Source organism: Nothoprocta perdicaria, unplaced genomic scaffold (genome assembly GCF_003342845.1).
Source record: "Nothoprocta perdicaria isolate Ctin4 unplaced genomic scaffold, notPer1 scaffold_20, whole genome shotgun sequence".
Lineage (NCBI taxonomy): Eukaryota > Metazoa > Chordata > Aves > Tinamiformes > Tinamidae > Nothoprocta > Nothoprocta perdicaria.
The window spans coordinates 5,875,061-5,895,319 of NW_020455205.1; the positions used below are offsets into that span (position 1 = coordinate 5,875,061).

At 39.0% G+C, this 20,259-nt stretch overlaps 1 protein-coding gene across 1 annotated transcript in view; it reads right to left on the reverse strand.

Moving 5' to 3' along the window:
• The window catches only part of DPYD (dihydropyrimidine dehydrogenase), a 277,603-nt gene that overhangs the window by 130,810 nt on the left and 126,534 nt on the right, over positions 1-20,259 (reverse strand). The window contains exons 12-13 of the mRNA XM_026038025.1: positions 13,015-13,199; positions 7,006-7,221 (exon numbers count right to left, since the gene is read on the reverse strand). Of these exons, the coding sequence (XP_025893810.1) occupies positions 7,006-7,221; positions 13,015-13,199 (401 nt within the window). The remainder of the gene's footprint in view (positions 1-7,005; positions 7,222-13,014; positions 13,200-20,259) is intronic.

The window sequence follows — 20,259 nt, forward strand, 5'->3', positions numbered from 1 at the left end:
CCCCACTACCTATCTGCTTTACCTGCCCCAGTACCTATCAGCTTTACCTGGATCTTCTGCATGCCACACAGGCTGGCACCAGGTTTATGCAGCCATGTGCCGAGGCTGCCGGCTCCAGGAAGCGCTGCCGAAGGGGCTGTTTTGCACGTGGATTTTGCACACAAGCCCCAGCAAAGACGCCGCACAGAAAACTGGAGCAACCAAGGCACAAAATGCACTTTCTCCTTATTCCACTTTAGCACCTTGGTAGACCAACTGAAGCCGCTGCATTCTGGATTTTCTCCGTATGAGAATGTGGAAATGAGAAAACAAAATACTGAACATTCACTAATACAAATGGGATGAAAATAAAGCCAGCAACCAGACTAAAAAATGTGCTAAGAAAAGTCCAAGAAGTCAAATGAGGCTTTCTGTTGCCATTGTCTCTGATGAGCAATTTGTTTCTACATAACTAGTGAGAAGAATATTCTACTACTTTTCCTAACATAGTACTAAATAGATTAATGCCAATAAAGAAGGCTATATACAGTCTGTTGTTTTGAAGAAAGCAAAATACTAAAAAGAGCTTGCAACAAAATTGAATTGAGAATAAAACTGAAGTGTGAAAATTCTAAATTTCAGAATTAGACTTGGCACTTTCTAGCTTACACTGAAACTGCCTTTTTAGCTGAACTCCTTTTTGACAGAAAATTATCTGAGGTGTTGCCAGGATTACTAACAATCTTCCAAGGACATGTGAAACAACTACAGAAAATCACATCTGAGTATTTGACAGAAGAATGTTACAAACATGTTTTTCAAGATCCTGTTTATTAAGGCTAAAAATTCAGATTAAAGATAAAATTGGGAAATGTTGAGCACTCGATAGAGCCATTCTTAAGAGCTATAGCTTCTTAGCGGTTCACGGAGCACCTGACACAAGTGTCACAGCTAAGCTTAGCTACATGGGGGTGAATGGAAGGAGGAGGGAAACACAGAAAGCTCCTTGTTGATCCACTGTTTCCTGAGAAAGCAGGTTTCCTGAGTCACTGCTCGCTGCATGACAGATCCCTATCTGCCTTCTGTGGAGGAGCTGTCACATTGTGCTCCAGACCTATATTTTATATTTATTTATATATATATATATAAAAAATACATATATACTTTATATATATATACTATACATATATACTTTATATATATAAATATAAATATAAATATATAAATATATATATTAAAAAAAAACAGATTTCCCCAAAAATCAAATCGTCTCTCTCCTCACAGCCAACATTGCAGCCATGCTTAATGCTGCAGGGAACGTGGGAGCAAGCAGTTTTTCCGAGGTCTAAGGTTTTCCATTAAATAGTAAAAAGTTTTTCATTTCTAAAGCCATAGTCACCATCCCCAAGACATAGAGATACTTTCTATGGAGAGTTGCTAAGCTCTTATTTTACAAAAGCAATTCATTATCTTCAGCATTCGAAATACTATTTGGCCCAAATAATCAGACTTATGGTAAAAGCAGATTATGAAGACAGTCCAAATTGCCTCTGTTGTAAAGTCAGTGGTGCCACTGAGCGGGCCTGCTAGGTTTAAGACTCAAGTTCTGCAGGAACTTAAGGAAAAAATTCCTGGCAGTGAGGGTGACAGAGCCCTGGAACAGGCTGCCCAGAGAGGCTGTGGAGTCTTCTTCTCTGGAGATCTTCCAAACCTGCTTGGACGCAGCCCTGTGCCCCGTGCTCTAGGTGACCCTGCATATGCAGGGGGGTTGGACTAGATGATCCCTGAAGGTCCCTTCCAACCCTAAGGAATCTCCTTGGCCCAGCCGTGAGCTCTGGCATGGGGCGCTTGGTTACGCACCAAGACTGGGGCAAAGGCGCCAGCCCGGGATGCTCCGGCCCCGCTGCCCTTCCCATGTCACACTGTGCACAGGACAGGGATGGGGCTTCCTTTCTTTCCGCAGGAAGGGAACACAGAGCCCTGGAGACCCAGCATAAGGAGAACAGTCAGGAGCAAAGTGTTCACAGGCAGCCTGCTCCACGTCCTTAGCAGCTTTTCCAGCTATTAAAGGCACCAGCATTGAAAGAGAGTCTGCAGCTTCTTTATCCTCTGTCGGAGATGGGCAAAACCCAAGCGAGCGAGACCTGGCCCTTAAGTGCAACAGCGCAGGGAAATGTGCTCTTGACAAACAGTAGGGAAACCTTTTTTCCTGCCACTTGCTCAAATTCACAGCGGGGTTTGGTCCTCCTTGCAGCCGAAAAGCACATTTTCTATATAAAAATATTCAAGGGAAATACAATGTTGAATTTACAGGATGTTTTTAAAATAATTACATGCTGTTGCCTATCTCCAGAAGAGTTTTTGCCTCTGCTATGATATTTTGCTAATTTTATGCACTACAATTAGAAATTAGAAAAAAAAAAGACAAGAAAAACAATACAGCTGGTATTTCTTATTAAAATTCTTTCAGAAATATGAAAAAAATGTTGCATGAATTCCTAAGAAAATTAAGAACATAAATAATTAGTATAACATTTGTAAAACAATAAATAATTCAACCCATAGAGCTCCACATGGTAAAGAATCCTGTAAAATGCTCATTTTTCTGTTCAAAAACTGCAGTTAATAAAAGTTGTCTGATGTTATTTAGCAGAAAGGCAAACAGTCTTTTTTATATTTGACATTAACAATCTGATCATTTGTCTCCCCAAAGAAAGCCCATACAGCTTTCACACAGACCACACAATAAAGAATAGTAATATTTCTGTTTACTGAGATATCAACTGGCATTTCGTTGCAAGTCAATGGTCTATCTTAGTGCCTGCATGCTAGACCTCAATCTGGCATCTACAAATGTCAAGAGTATAAAAAAAATTACGGGATGGAAATCAAAAGCATGCTCTAAATTCCTAAAAATCGTAACAAAGTTCACCTAAACATATTTGCTGCAGAAATCAGTACAATATTCAGCTGTCAATCTAGAAAAACAATGAGGGAGCGGTGCTGTCAGCAGGACAGGATAATAACATTTCAAGCAGATGTTCAGGCAGGGCTCTAATTCTTACAGAACTCCCTTGGTAAGCATTTAATTTCTTTATCATATGCAAGCTAGGCAAATTGTACTTCATCAAAACTCTATTGTGAAATATTAATATTTCATATTATAGCAAAACTCCATAGAATAACCTTTGTCATATTAAGCACATCAGAATTTCAAATGTCATGCTTCTGCATTTTAATGCAGCTTAAATAGCTTTTTGGCTTGGCACCATAAATTATAACTAGTTTAGTCTAAATTACTATGCTGTGATATCAAATAAAAATATACCTTTTCTAATAGATTCACTTCTATAAAATACTAACGTTATGGCAAACAATGTGTCATTGTACTATGATATTTTACCACCTCCAATTATAAAGTGAGTTGCACATAGTACAAATGTATACAACAGAACTAGCTGAAGCCTGAATCCTCATATTGCAATAACAGGACACAAAAATGCCATGTAGCCAGGATAAACTATCTACTAGCAATGGTTTCCATTAAGAAATGTTCCTGCAAGTATATTGTAAAATCTTCTATAAATCTAGTAGAAATCTAGTGAATTATATAAACACATACTATGAATAGAAAGTTTTCTCTACTGTGGTTTAGTTAAAATTTAATCTAGTTTTAATTGCTGCTTTGTTTTTAAAATCATCCATGCAACTTGCTCTCTACACAATGAAAAAAAATGGCAGAAATTAGGAGTGAAGTTAAGTCTGCATTCCTGCTGCTTCTCATAATAAAGGCAACTGTTTCCATATTATTGAAAGCGACAGCATCACAAATCAAAGCATGTCACAACACAATAAAGACGGATGCATCTGATTAATCAGAATTAAATTTTAGAAGTAAAGGCAGCATTTAAAAATCAAAGCAAACATTTCTGCCATGCCAGTTCTTCTTTATTCTAAGCAGCCTATATAATGCAGTAAGGAAACAATAAAGCCTGAGTTCAGCTGGAAAAAAACGCAATGCCTGCTATGAAGTTCTCACTCTGGCACACGACAAATTATAAAGAGGAGAGGGAAACACTTCAAATAACCTCCGACTTATTTTGATATTACGGTTAAGAATGTGAACTTTATCTTCTGACTACGGGTTTTATTTCAAGTTTTATGTGCTACACACTACTCTGTAATAACAAGTAAATGGTTCAGTGTAACAATTATGCTAAAAAAAACCTCCCACTCGTTGTTATCTTGTTTAAATAATCGGTATTTCTCATTCTGCAAGTAGTTTTCTGTTTTTCTAAGAAAGACTTAAAAGAGATCATGACTGGTATTCATTTACTGTGGATTTTATTATATGCAACTCCTTTATTTCTCACCAGCAATATCTCTTTTTTAATATCTCACCAGCAGAATTTAAAAATAATAGTTTGCAGCACAGAGTTATCTGAATAAGACAAAATACAATTTGAACCAACAGAGAACTAAACTATTGACCCTGCAGTGCAAGAGGGAAGATGTGGGTGTAGAAAAAGATGTGTAGAACTGGGCACTTTTGTTCTGCTACCTCGTTTTCCTTGCCAAGTGATAGCTGCTTTAAAAGCAGTTATTCTCATTTCTGGAACAAATCTACTTTATATTAATTAATGCAGCTGTGCAAACATGTTTAATTTTGTAAACAAAATCCTACAAATCACCACCCCCCACAGATACCTACAGACACATACAAGTACAGTAGCTTATAATTAACGCTTGTGTTATACTCTAGTAACTAGCACCTTCTAAAATATTTACAGTATTGCATATTTAAAGGCATAAATATTCTGAACAAATTTCACCTATTATATTAATTCTTTTTATGCCTCAGCCATAGTACAGTAGGATGCAGGAACAAACTTTTGCTGGATCTCTTAGGGTTAAAAACCTCACCTTTTGCTGAGTGCAATTATGCAGTGAAGTAAATACAGGTGTTTGAAAATCAAGTTAGCACAGTCCAAAACGCTTGTTTTGGGCAGACCGGCTTCCCTCCCATGGCAATGTGTGATGCTTTCCAAGCACTCGGGAACCAAGTCACTCACTCGCAGGACTCGGCAGGAGAGCCCAGCCACCCTCTCCACGGCCCGGGAGAGCGCTCTGCTCCCTGCTGAGCACGGCACAGGACTCACGGCCACAAAATCAGAAGCAGAGCTTAAAAACCAAAACACATTACACTGACTTATGTTGTTTCAAACTCTCTATTGATTATTTTTACAAAGCTATGCTAACAGAGCAGGGTCTTTGTGTAATACTAAAGGTTCACAGAAGAACTGCTGTATCTCACTGAGTTTTTCTTCCCATTTGAAATATTGATTTTCATAGCATCAATTAATATGTTGCTATTATAAATTAAAGCAATTATTTCAGTAGTACCTTGAAGACATGCTTACAAATCATGCCACAAATACTATAGCTCAACACCTATGAATGTGCACTATTGAGAAAAAGACAAAACTAGGAAAAGCAGCACTTGGGTGGGACATGGTGCTACCACAGAGAGCAAAACCATTCAAGGCTTTAGCACCTGAGAAAATCTGCTGCCTCCTACCATGGCTTGCAAGAAAAATTTGCTAAAAACATCTGTGGACTAGAATATATCACAAACACTTTTCCAATCTTTTCCTCTTTAGAGCAGATCACTAGCTGCACATTTTGCATCTTACTGCAACAAACAAAATATATCTTATAACCACTGCTTTTACCCCTCTCTCCCGTGAAAGTTCTCCATGCAAACCCCTCCAGCAGCCAGCGCTGCCACCACGATGTTAGCACCGACTCGGGGCCAGGCTGCTGCTTAGCAGAACAGCAGCATCACCTCCTCTAACACGGCCGTGCGCCTTCCAGAATTCCCACTGAAGCTCTTACCCAGCTACTGCCTGCTTAGCTCCTGAGATACACTGTAATTCATGCACAAGCTGGCCAGACTGCAAGCATAGCAGCAGTAAAACTGATTAATAAATAAATCTCCATATTGGCTACAGGTTGCCTCCAGTCTAGGTATGGAATAACTGCAACTGACAGTGTGCTCTATACGTAAGTCAGGGCTAAATGTACTTCAATGCCACTTCTGACCTAAACAGTGTTTTTAATAAGTGATTCACTATCATCCTAATTTTCTTAAGGAATTTATCCTAACAAATCCACCTTTTGTCTCCTGATAAGGTCTCCATATATCAATCTACTTTTGCATCTTATCTCTGGGCCAAGCATAAGAGAATACAGCCTCTTGGATCCAAGTTCATCTCCAAAGCTCCCTTCAGCCCATGCCATGGTTCATCACCGAATGACATCACATCACCATCACCCACACTGTTACTCAGGCCTATGCCCAAAGATTTATTTTTGATCCCATTTCTCTCCCTGCATAGCTCTGTCCCAGGTCAAATACTGTTTCTTTTCTTTTCTCAAAATTGTCCTCTCGTTCACTGCCAAAATCTCTTGTTCAGGACGCATTTTGCACACACTAAGATGCCTCCACCTTTCTGTTCCACAAACCAGCCTCAAAGTCACACCTACGTTACCACACTGCCACTGCACCTCAGTTTCAGCAGTTTATCTTGACAGTCCTTGGCATCTTCCTGAGCTGCTCAACAAAGCTGTTACTCATTCTTTTGCATTCAGATTCCTCCTAGAAAATATTTTTACTACAATACTTTTTAAAAAATAGCTGGCTAATATTGAACTGTGAAATAAAAGGGAAGAGTGCATATGCTTTAATAGCAAACAAGTCCCAAAATTGTGTTACCATTTCATCATGCTATTGGATCCTTAAAGATTCTTTCATCTACATGGTGCTTCCATGCTGTCCTTTTGCTAGCTAGATTCAACAGCAACATTTCCAAAACACTAAGATTTTTCAAGCACACACAAAAAAGGCTAAATGCTAAATATGCTTTAAAATATTTCCTTACCTTATCTGTGGAGAACATTCAGATTTTTTCAAATACATAAAAAAAAATGGCTAAATACTGAATATGGCTTTAAATACTTCCTTACCTTATCCAGGGAGAACGTTTTAGTGACAGCAAAGCCCCATCCAGCTTCAAAAGCCCTTCGAATCATTGAAGAACTAGTAGTAGGAGTTGCACTAGCAAGACCAAAAGGATTCAAAAACTTCAGTCCGGCCATTTCTACGCTGATATCTACTAAATCAATAGGTGTATAGAAGAGGGGGAGCTCTGGAGTAGATGAAACAGCAGCACCATATAAAGACTGTAAAAAAATAATTTTTGCTTATTAATTTGTATATAATTTACTATTAGCCCTGATAAGGGAATCACTTGTATATAACAACAGGAAGGCTCAAGTATATGTTAAGTTTTCAAAACACTGAAATATACACAACACTCATATACTGAACAGTTGTCCAAACAGCATTTGTGCACAAACATGCTGGAAATACCTAATAATCACAAAATAGCTATTTCATAGTGTGTATCACTAGCCTAATTCAGTCCAAAGGTTTGCAGAACTATTCTGAATAGACAGTTCCATCCTCTAGAGCAGCCTGTCTACAGTCATGGAGAAGAAAAAAAAGGGGATGGACAGAGCGACCTGTGTCCAAGCAGCCAGAGACGTAGGGACTTGTAGACAATGATGGAAAGGGCCATGTGAAAGACCACTCAGCAGCCTGACATCCGTAACTCAACAGGCTTTGAGGCCTCTGCACTTTCTTCTCCTCTTAAAAAAAATGCAGCCTATACAACAAGATACTTATCAATAAAGGCACAACAATATGAGTATATTAAGGATGACAGAAAATTAGGCTTTGATTTGGGATCAAAGAAGAACATACACTTTATGTCAGGAAACACCAAAGTTATGTTTGCTTTCTAATTTAATGGCAGTATCTCAGCCTTTTCTCTCAAAAGTTAGACAAATTCTTTCATGGTAAATGTTGCATCTAATATTGGAAAAATTGGTACAAAAAGAATCCTTTGGCATGTATGGTTACTGAACAACATCCTGACCAGGCTGTAATAGATGGAATTAACATATTTTTTCACCAGAGCATAACATCACAGCACTTCCTAGCTTTAAAAAGTCACTTCAATTGCCATCTTCCGATTTTTGAATGTATTTACTCCATTTTACCTTGGAAAACTAATGACTGCGAGGGGAGGAGGATGTTTCTGCTGCTGTTTTTAATGCCTTTTGACTATGAGATTGGTTTAGGAGGCGAGATTCCCTGCTTTTCCCTGTGCAGGCCTGCATGGGTTCATGATGCCTCTCAGATGAAAGCCTCAGCTCTCTGGTTCCTTGCACAGAGAGGATACGTTTTGGAGACGATTTCTCTGATACTGTGAAAGGACTGAAAATAGTTGAATGATGCTAGCCTAAGTTTTGAGAACTTTTCGTACTAAGTAATTGAATACTCACAAGAATAAAAACCTACCCATGCCCAAAATCCTTTGTGTTTGCCCCCATCCTGCAAGGCACCTCGGGCACCTCGCTCCTCACTGCCCACACACCCCAACCTAGACCCGGGAGGAACACAGGGCAGGCCAGTCTTGAAGACTTGCTAAGAATGGAAGTGGGAGAGAAAGGAGAAGAAAAGAGAGCAATTTCCAGAGAATAAACCATGTTTTTATAAACAAACTGAAGATGCAGCTGAAGGTTCAATAGCCAGTGGCTATATTTCCTTGCAGATTTATCTTCCTCCTTTATATCACTTCCCTATTTGCTCTATTTATTTTTTGCTAGTTTATCCTTTCAGCACAACACTTATAAGGAAAATAAATTTACTAAGCCCTGATGTGTTGTTTTCTACAGAGCAAAACTCGTTCAACAAACTCAAATGTTTTATAGGTTCCTAAAACCAAAATAATCTTTATAATGAAGGATTGTTCTGACATTGCACAAACAAATACGGGAAAAAAAGCCTGCGGGCAAGAGCTTATTTATAATACTCTTCCCTTGATTTTTAAAACAGAAAACAGAAAGTATGGCCCACTCCTCTAATTTGGTACCAACCAGCTGAGCTGAGGGCGCTGCAGGAGCTGTTGGCTGGAGCAGAAGCATCTGCTCCAGTCACTGCCCTGCCCTGACACAGCCCTGAGACAGCAACTGAGCTTTAAACCCAATGCAATTTGTGACTTTCATTTTCTTTAGGCTGAGGAAACATTTGACCACAACAATATGGTCCAACTCTGTTTTCATGCCTTTCACAGAGATAGGACTATAAAAGTGAGCAGTTTTATTACTTTTTTTTCTTCACAGAAACCTAGAGAGACCCATGTTTTCCTAAGCATAGTAGAAATCTAATAGGAGACAATTTAATAGTTCACAGTTGCCAAGACCACTCTCCAGGTAGTGGTTTGGCTCTCTAAGCTGTCTGTATCACAGCACTGGCATGGAGATTTTCTAACATCCTTCCTGGTTACCTGTTTCTGGAACAGGGCTGTTGCCTTCTCAGCGGTAAACAACTAAAATTCCAGGCTTCCTAATTTGCATTCAGGCCCCCTTTCTTTTGAAAATTGTGGTTTATTGCTGGTCTCTATGCTAGTGCCTCACATGTTGTTCACGCTAAACAAAAGGGCATTCAATTTTTCCTTCAGTTACCCTGAAAAGAAGCAGACAACCATAACTAACAGCTTCAAAGACAAGCTTCTTGGGAACCACCCATCTCTGGTATTGATTATGAAATAATGCACATTAATACATGTCTGGAGGAATACATGAGAATGGTCAGCCTTCATAAAATAATTAGCAATCATACTCTTCAAATACAAAATGCATGTACTGAAAGCATAAATTAAAGAAAAAATAATAAACCATAAAATAACATTTCAAAGCTATATTGTGTGGCATCTTAAGTGTAGTGCTCTGTCATTTGGTGATCAGCCCTGTAGCCTTTAAGGTCATCACGTATGGTTAAGCTGAGAAGAAATGCTGGAGAGATCACAGTAACAAAATAAGGTAGAAATATTACTGCAACCAAGAGAGAAAAGTGCCTTTCTAAGAGGGACTGTATGAGAAGATGACAGCAGTCTGAATGCCAGGTAAGAGAGACACATTCCACAGGTGTGAATATTCCACGGGCAGGAATGAAGCTCTGAGGTTCGCACAGATGTCCAAAGAAAAGAGGAAGATTTGTGATGTGAGAGCTGTCCTTGCTCTCAAAGGCAGGCATGAGAAATCATGTTAGTCCTGCAGTAATTGTGAATTCTCCTGAATACAACTATTCCTTATTAAATCTCATTCACTGATCAAAGAAATGGCTTCCCATACTTCATGGGTCACAACACAGAGGAGCAGCCTATACTGCTTCTGCCCAATATCATAATGTCAGTGTTGGACAAAGATGAGGGCCATCACAATCCTCGAGCTAAATAAATGATAAAGATTATTTTATGGAAATCTTCACAATTTCATGGAATGATAAAAAAAAAAAAAAGGCTGAATCCTGAAACACTGTCTGAATAATAGACAGTTGCACAGATTGCGTTGATTCTGCTTGAATCTCTATCTACTTGCAAAGATTGTTCTAGGAGGACTGACTGTACTTTGAAACAAGTTCTACTAAGCTGTCCTTGGGTTAATCCTTAACTGGTTGAATTTACAGAAACTAACCTGACACACAGCTGCAGGCAACAATATCTGGGATGAACCCAGGCTTAGCAGAGAAGGAGGAAAAATGTTAAAGAGTCAGGAGATATTTAGGCAACTAATGATGGAAATTTTCCAAAGCAAGAGCAGCCAAGAAGCTTCTGAAAATAATTACCATTTTTGAACATACGGCATTTCTGTTGGAGAGTCCTTGAGTTTGGATCTCATGCTTTGCTTGATCACATGCCAGAATTTGAGATGACTGGAGTTCCAGGGCACACATCAAACCCATCTATTTGCTTAGCTTTTTGTCTGGAGCAGGTTGAAATATGAGAAGCTGACAAAGTGCATTCAGCAAGTAGCTGGGATGGTTTGAATTCCAGCTTTTGACATGGTCTTGGGCTGATTGAGAAATATTAGGAACTGATTTTATTGTGCAAAGACTGATTGCATTATCTACAGCAAGGAGTGCAAAGGTATCCAGTGATTTTAGAAATGAGTACCTATTTCTATAAAATACAAATGCTTAGATGGAATCAGCGTACTTAATTAAATCTAATGTGTATTTGATCCAAATGTTCAGACGGCAATAAGATTGTCTTGGAATTGTGCAGTAGAGAAAAAACTTCATGAGTGTTTTTTTCCATTTTTTAACCAAATCTGTGGAATGAGCACACACATACACGTGCACATGCAGCCATCCCCACACATGCTGCACTACATATATCATAATTAAGTGCTCTTTCTCTTAAATCACAACTTTAAAAATCAAACCTTCATGCGGCCACAAAAATGTCTACTGGGTCCAAACACTGGTAATGCAAATTGCCAAATTACAGCGCTCTCCACCACAGCAACCAGATTTTACAAGGGCTGCACATCCAAATAAATGCCCCTTGGCTACCCATTCATCTAACAGCTGGAAAGGTGACACTTGACATTTGGAAACTTTCCTGCAAAGATTGCTGTAAGGCTTTCCCATTAGCTTCCTGGTGAGACTGTAAGGTCGAATAAGCTGCCTTGAAACCTGCAAAGGGTAACGGATCTACTCCAGTATCAAGCCTCCTTGATTTAAAATTCTAATTCTCAAGCCATGACTATTCAGATTTCTTCCAAAGTATTTGATACATTCCAGAAGGGAGGGGGGAAAAAAAAAAAAAAAAAAAAAAAGCGAGCTTTGAGGAAGAAGCAACATTACAAAGGAGGTTTTCTAAAAGTGATTTATGTGTTTTTAGAGGTTAAAGAGGAAGGAGGCAAAAGGGAGTTGCCCCTTCTCCTCCCATCAGAGTTGGCAGCTTCACTATGCACTGCAAAATCAAGCAAGCAGGTCAGGGATTAAAGATGTTTCACACTCAGCATTTTTATAGGGTCTAAGAAGGCAGGACACAAACAGTGCTTTAAAGTAAGTGAGAAAAAATATGCACGGATACTAACAACAAGCTTTCAGTTGAAGTATTTTTAGGACGTGAAATCAGACCTCAACAGCATGAAATTGCACAAACATGCAATCAGAGAGGCTTTGAGCAGATGGATGGGGGAGAAAGACATCGAGCTGTTAGAGTCCCAACTTCAGTTGTTCAAATCTTTCTGTGGAAGAATGAATCACGTATCACGTCTCTAAAGTTCCTTGCACTATGAACACACTCTTTGTCAGCTGGTTCTCCACACACAGCCCTGTGTCTCTGGCAGCCTTTCTGCTTCTCCTCTGCATTTACTGTATGCTTGGTCTCATGTTAGCAAAGTTAAGGCAAGGAGAGGTAACAGCTCAGCCAGCCACATGCTGGGCACACAAAGGGAAAACACAGTTACCAGATTGTTCCAGACATTTCTCAGGTAAATGCTTCCTTCATCCACACAATATCTTTTTTTTTTTGGCCTGACTTAAGTCCAGTTCATCAGTCTCATCAGAGAACGTTGGGTTTTGGTCTAACAATTGTAAGCCTTCTGTAACAGAACGTGTTTACGCTCTAAATATACTAGTATAGTAAGAACCCTTACAGGACCCTGTAAGGACCTTGTAAGAACCCTGCTGGTTCTTAATTTTACACAGTATTGAGAGATTTTACTTTTTATACTATATTTTTTAATGTTAACAAGTTGTTCCCTCCCTTAACCTGATCATCCACTTAGGATTTCTACTAATACCACGCATTGCACAGGAAGGCTGTTACCCTTGACTGGAATTCAGAGTTGGGAGGCAAAAAAAATATTGTTGGGATTTGAACAAGGCTAAGATAAAAGAACAAAGCTGGGCTTAGCTATCCAACATCACGGATGTGTTATGTGCATTTTTAATTTTTCATTTGAATGAAACTGTAATGTAAAAATCACCAGATTACCTAGGTATTAGTTGCTTAAAACATGTATACTTCATGTAAAAACCTGTAACATTTATTTTAATAATGAGGAAAAAAGTATGTTAAAGCATACAAACTGGAAAGAAGAAAATAAAATCACCTGTATGTATCTGTGCATGTACCAGGAAGCTTGTTTCCCATCGTTTACCGATTCCACTGTAGTGTTAGCGAGGCCACCAATGTCTCCCCCTGCAAACACCCAGGGCTCACTTGTTTGCATAGTTTCTGGATGAATTTCAGGGAGACCCCATCTATTAAACTTGACAGGCATCAGGGCTTCTCTGACTGTAATTAAAGTGAAAGAAAAACAAATTAACAGAACAAAGAAAAAAGTTTCTAAAAAATATCCATTATACGCTGATTAACAATCAGAAAGCAGTTCCAGTTGTTTCACTTAAACGTGAATTTACAGAACAAATTAAAAATTTGTTTAGACACACGAGCACTTCTGAGCTAACGGAGGTACATAACAACCAACAGGACTCCTGGAGAAGAGCATCAGTTACATGGAATGGCTTTTTAGCAACAGTAGGGAGTTAACCAATTCGTATGTGCCTGCAAAGCCAGCCTTGTGTACAAAATAAATGCACCCAAGTCTCACAAGAAGTGCCTGAGTTGGCACAGGCACAAGAAATAACTGTTCTTAATGGTCTTTTGGTCACTCCCTGAGAAAAAAAACTGGATATTCCAGAAACTGGAAATCACAAAGTCATTTTCCTTGGGACTGTTCGTTTGCCAGAAAAAAAGCGCAGCTGATAGTGAACAATTCTGAAGAGCCTCTTACTGAGCAGTACCAACAGTGAAACAATAATTTCCTTCCACCTCCAGCTTTGCACTGCTCTTACAATATCAAAGTGCTTTTCTCTTAAGTAAACTATCATGAACTCTTGTGAATTGTTAATACACAGCACACTTCTGAAGTTTAAAGCCAAAAGCAGTCCTTCTGTCGCAATTTCTTCAAATTCATTTAGATGACTAGAATTTACTTCCTGCACCTATTAACCCTCACAACAGAAACGATACTCTGCTGCTTTCTGACATGTGATTATTAAAGCTGATTGAAGTTTTTCAGATGTAACATAACCCCACTGGGAGATGTTATGCTAACACAATTTCGGTTTGACAAAGCAGGCTGGTTTTAACAAAAAGTATTTCTGAAAAAGATAGATTCCAGTCAGTCAAAAACATTCTGTTTAATATTTAAACTCTGAACATCCTGAAAGAAAGGCTCACTTTGAAACTTGCAGCCTATACTTGAAAATAAAAATTACAAAAGCACAAGAAGAGTCAACAATCAAAATAAAATGCTTGCATGAAAACAGCATCTTTGCTACCTTTACTTCATTGAAGTTGCTAAATTCTTGTAAAACACTCCTTAACAGACTTTCATTTTTTCATGTTAAAAAACAACATATATAAGCACTATGTACATGAATTAAAATTGTCTTCTCAAAGAATGCATATTTAATTTAAAAAATATACTGCATAGAAATAAATGGAAATACAGATAAATTGCTCAAAAAAACCATTTTACTTCTATAGTAATGTAACTTTTATTATGCAAAATTTTGCTCAGTTTGCTTTTTAACATTACTTTTATAATCACATGACACTTTAATACCACTTCATAATAATAATCACACTTCAAAATATATTTATTTCTGCCAAATCCTGATGCAATGCATCAAAATGAGTTTTTTGTTTTTTAATATAGCTTTTACTCCACAGGATCAGAAGATTCCACAATACAGTGCAGCTTAAAATTGCAGTGTGCCCCAGGGACATACCACTAGCAGATGCAGATTGCCAAGGTCAATTAAACTGATGTAGTCATGCTGTCACACGTGTAAAGAGAAACCTGCTAGCCCAAGACAAAGATACATCTCCCACATCAGCTTGAGGGCAACCTCCTAGCACTGCCCCAATGCATGCTCAAGCACAGAGCAAGCCTGAAACACATCTTTTGTGCATATCATTACGAGTATGATTTTTTCCCAGGCTCTGTATTACCCTGCATCTCCAAATCAAACATTACAAGGGTATTTTAAGGTGGAGAAAATCACTGGTTGGGAAGAATCAGCATCAGAACAATAAAAGGGGCAGAAAGGCAGACACCAGCACCTGCTTGTCCTACTCATGCTCCCAGTCTCACCATGGGCACACAAATAAACCCAGCACTCAAATGCAAAGTGCTTTTTGCATCTGGCATCGAATCCAGAAGAGCAGAAGATGATTTAGACCTAGAATCCAAATCAATAGCGCTCCTAAAATTCACAGACACAGCAGCAGCTGAACCAGAAGTCAGTATTTTAAAGTTCTAAGAATTAGGTATCAATTTTTTAGAAAAGATATAATGAAAACCAACACCAGCAAAATTTGATCTGTTTTTACTGCCAGATATATTTCATCTGTTTTCAAGACCTACTGCTTGCATAATCTCCCCAACTCAGCACACACTTTTGGCTTAACCTGGCAATATTAGTCTAATAACAGAATTGAAAACTCAAGAACTGGTTTCCTTTAAAAATTACTAAATCGCTTAAAGTTCACACCAAACAACTTCTAGATTGAGACATTTTTAAATGTAGAAAATGAGAGGTTTTAAGGGAAGTGCTGATACTGGTTGATAGGAGCGTTATTATGAATATTTCAGTAATATTTATAAATCAATGCATTAAATTTCTCTCTGTATCTCAGACTGTCTGTACTTCAAGGAGGCTTTTGATCATCTTATATTTGTCACATATAGAATAACTTCTTGCATGCAGTGGTACCATCTCAGCATGTGGTCCAGACAGTTCTCACAGGCTAAATACATACAGGCTTGTAAAGACATGTTTGGAAACCCCCCAAGGAAAACTCAGTGCTGCAGGATTTGGCACTGGCAATTTAATAGATGACTCTTGTTTCTCCAAGATAGCACTGAACCAAAGTAAAGAAAGGTGTTAGAGATAGACTGCAGATATAGTTAAAAAAAACGTAAAGCTATAATTTTTTACTACTCAGTTTGGAAAAAGATACTACCTCTGGTATCCTGCACCTACTACATTCCTCAAAATTATCTTAGAACTGTTTTGTGTTAAAATAGCTGCCCAGACATAATTCTACCCAAAGGTTTTTGAGTGCAAAGAGCACCCAACATTCTCCACTTGGAACCTCTCCTCACGGACTGGGAACTTCTTTCCTCCATCTCTATTTTTACAATTGGAAAGAACATTTCCCCTGAGGCAAGGTTGATCATGGCATCCAGAGGCTGTTGTCTTCCGTCTTTCTTACTACCCCCAAGGTTTTAGGTAAGAAGCAACGAGAGCATGATTTCGGATCAGCTTCTATTTGAATTACTGAACTCATGAAATTCCCTCCTCACAAATCTGGATCGGTGTCCAGTGCAGCAGAGGCTGAAGGCACCACTTTCCAGCTTGCATGCAGGCAGAGGGGCCAACAAGGGTCTACACGAAGCTGAGCATCTTTTCTGCCCCTTCAAAGGTGAGAGAAATTCTGAGTCCCAAGGAGGTGACCCTGAATATCAGCTCCCCAAACGGTGTTCTAGAATTTGACACTCAACAATATGTAAACAAATTGATCAGTGTTTTCATTGGTGTATGATTTAGTATAAGACTAATAAAATAGTCCTTTAAATCTCTGCATTCTCACATACTTTAAAGTTCAAAACTAACAGCTTTTCTCTTGAAAATTCAAAGTACAACTCTATGGCTACGCTGCATTCTCCTCTGTATCCTGATATTATATATAATTTGAAAGAATTCTTTTGGATGAAAGATAACATACGATCGAATTATTCTAAAGCTATCAAGTGATGCTAACAAAAAACAACGAAGAAAACTGACAGTACTGAATATATATTCCACATTTCCCATCTTCACAGAGCAAATAAACACAAATGGAAATGCAGCAGCAAATTACAGCACTTGCAAAAACAATATTAAAATATAAGTGAATACAGAAAAAATATTTTAATTAACAAAACAAATCAAATGGAAAAGATTCCTCAAATAAAGCTTTAATAGTGAGTCTGTGTGTGTTTGACTGCCATGACTAATTATGTATCCATGTAATGTGTGTTCAATTTGGGCTTATTTAAATAGCAGAAATGCTCATTAACTGCAGTATATCTGTGAAGCTTCAATAAACAGTTTAATGGTTTTTATGTTTAACCAATTTCATAAGTTCCTGTAATTTTGGCTTTAGTAGCTCATTAATGTTATTTTTGATATCCATCTTAGAGACTTTTTTACAGTGAATAGTAGCATTACTTCAGGGAAAAGAGGAAAAAACGCACTATACCGTATGTTCCTTAAACACTGATGTAAAGCTCCCGCTTCCGCGTGCCCCGGTGGCCTCACTGCTCACAAAGGCCCTGCAGAGGAAGGTGGGCACCATCCCGTCTCCCGGCCTCTTCCCTGCTCCTGGGCTGCCCCTGGCACCAAAGTGGCTCCATGGAGAGAGCGGCAGAGGCTCCGACCTCCAGAGTGGGAGAGGCTCCGACCCACGGGCTGCCTGCCGGGCACACAGGGCCTGTCCTGCACAGGGCTGGTGAGGAGGCCGCGCTGGTGCCCCTCGGGAAGGGCTGCATTTCTGCTACGAACTAAGAGGGCTCCGCAGCTTCTGAGGGAGCCACGCCAGGCTTTGGAGGCTGGCAATCGTTGCGGAGTGTGGAGCTGCTGCACTCCAACCCATTCACTAAAGCTATTTTGGGTGGAAAGTCCTACTCTGAGTGACTCAGCAGGAAAACTCCTACCCAATTCCGTAGGAATTTGCCAAATCCATACAACCCGTCCTCATGCAGCAGTCCGGAGCAGCATGAGGGCTAACACCATCCTGAGTGGGAGGCTGTGCCAGGAGGGAGAGCCCGGGTGGTCCCAGCTGGGGCTCAGTCCGGCTCTGCTTCCCGCTCCACATCGCTCGAGGCTCCAGGGATCGAGGGCCGGAGCAACCCGGCCGCCCAGCAAGGGTGTGCAAAGCAGCTCCCCACTCCCCCTGAAACGCCCCGCAGGCGGCAGCCGCATGAAAGTTCAAGGGACTTGCCCAGAAGTTTTGATCAACTCCCTAAAACATGAAATAAAATTTTGCCCTTCATTTGTCATGTAACAGAAAAATACTCCCAAAATATAAAAATATTCATATTTTACTTATTTTTGGCGTTGCTCTTTTTCATCTCTTAAGGAAAATAAAGTGGCCGTTTGCATGCTAAAATTCATGAGAGTCCTGGAATATGAAAGTAGTTCCTCTCTACTGCTGCCCACTAAAAAGATTCAAAGTTTTGCAGTGTGTTTTGGACAAGCATATCGTTTCTCATGATTTCTTCTTGAGAAGTGTGGGCTCTCCTCAGAAATACACAAAAATAAATCAAATCAGAAGAAACCAACAGTGCAAAATTTTGCAGTCCAGAAATGTTGTTCCCCTTTTGTTGCTCAGGAAAAAAAGTCTCCAAGAAAAAGTTTATAGACTGAGCAGACCTAAAAGCAATGGGTCTGCTGCTAGATAAGATGCCGAGGCTCTGCGCATGCAGGGCCAGGGAGGACACAACATTACATTTGTATGTATTGGAAAGCTGCACTTCGGAATGGAGCTACTGTAAGTTTTGTTATTTCAAACTGCAGGGCTCCAAAATCACAAACCAAGAAAAAGAGTAAGAAGATGAGGGAAGGTACAACTTTTTTTTTTTTTTTTTTTTTTTTTTTTTTTGGTAGCTCTTTACGTGGGTCAGTTATGATGACTTGAAGGCTTCAGTAAAATAATGAAGTAAAAAAAAAGAAAGTAGTTTGTGCTTGCAAGATCTTTCTTTTTCAACATGTAAAATATTTCTCTTCCTCTATTTCCAGTGGTTTGTTATAAAGAATATTTCTTTTTTTACTGGTTTTAGTAAGTGTCAGTTTATTAAAAACAGTCTAGAGGGCAACTCTGTTAGCAGGTTCCAGAGCATAAGATGGACTCAGGAAAACAGAGCTTTTTGGTAATTAATGATGCATTTATATGATTCCCAATGGGAGGATGAATACTTATAGAACTGTTGCTTAAAACATAATTAACATTTTATTTTAATAAAACAAAGAAGTCTAAATATCTACCATGAGAGTAACGAACCTCAGCTGCAAATTTAATCGTTACTATGCAAGAATAAAAAGTATCCCAATGAGAATAATAGAGTGGAAATAGCTTTCTAATCTATGGTCCACTTCTGCTCAAGACAGCAATGTGCTTATTAAGAAGAACTTCAAATATGCGTGTCAAGGCTATCCTGAAGACTTTCTCCAAATTGGGGCTAAAGTCTTATTTTAACCCTTATTGCTCTTTTTTTTTAAATTTTTATTCTTGCATCAACAACATCAGCATTTAACAGTATTAAAACCAAACAGGACAAAATCCCACTAACCTAGCCCATAGCAATACTGCATTCCCAGTTCCCAGAGGTGTCTTATGAATTAGGTCAATTGATAGAGCTCTTTGTATGAGCACCAATTAACATGTTTAATCAGCCTGAATCTGAGTCATCGACGAAGAAAAATTCAAGTTGGAAGGTCCCTCTGGAAGATGCCTAGTCCTAACCTTGGGTTGACAAAAAAAGAGTCTTTTAAAAAATTGCTGTACCCTCCCTCTCCAAACAGGGCAACTTCACAGCCAGCTCAAGAAAGCAGAACTCTTCCTTCACCATACAATCTACCAAGTTTAGCAAATACACCGATTAGAGGGGCTAACATTTGATTTACCACTGAGGTTTTAGAAAATCTTCCCAGAGACCTTTCAAAAAGAGGGTTTAGAAAGAAAAGCATGGAAACCACATTATGACAGGAATTTTTGAAAATCCTTTTGCACTGGCAGAAACAGTGTCCGATTGCCACACTTATACGTGACCTGTATTCATGCATTCATGCCCACACAACATGTCACAGGATAACTTGGCATGACTGTGCCCTGGAGAGGAAAGCACACGGATGACTAAGGCTTTCAGAACTTAACCTTGATGAGCACCTCCACACTGAGGATCTATTTATTTCAAGTCAGTCGGCCTTCTGCTGAGTTGACAGCTTTTACTTTCAACTGTCTTTGATGCATGTGTGCAAACTCTTTATAACCAACTCAGTGTCAGAGGGGAAAAAACAGAGTGAATTCTGCTCAGTTCTCAGGTTCTTAGTTGTACTCACACTCTTTAAGTTTTTTTTGGTGTTACAGCTAAAAACCTTGTTATGTCTCTGAAATAACATCTATGTGCCAATTTCTGTATCTTTACTATAGAATGATGCAACTATTTTTAAGGTCAAAGCTCGTAAAGTACAATAAATAACGAGGGTTAGACAAGTACAGGTGAATGTAACAAATGCTTTAT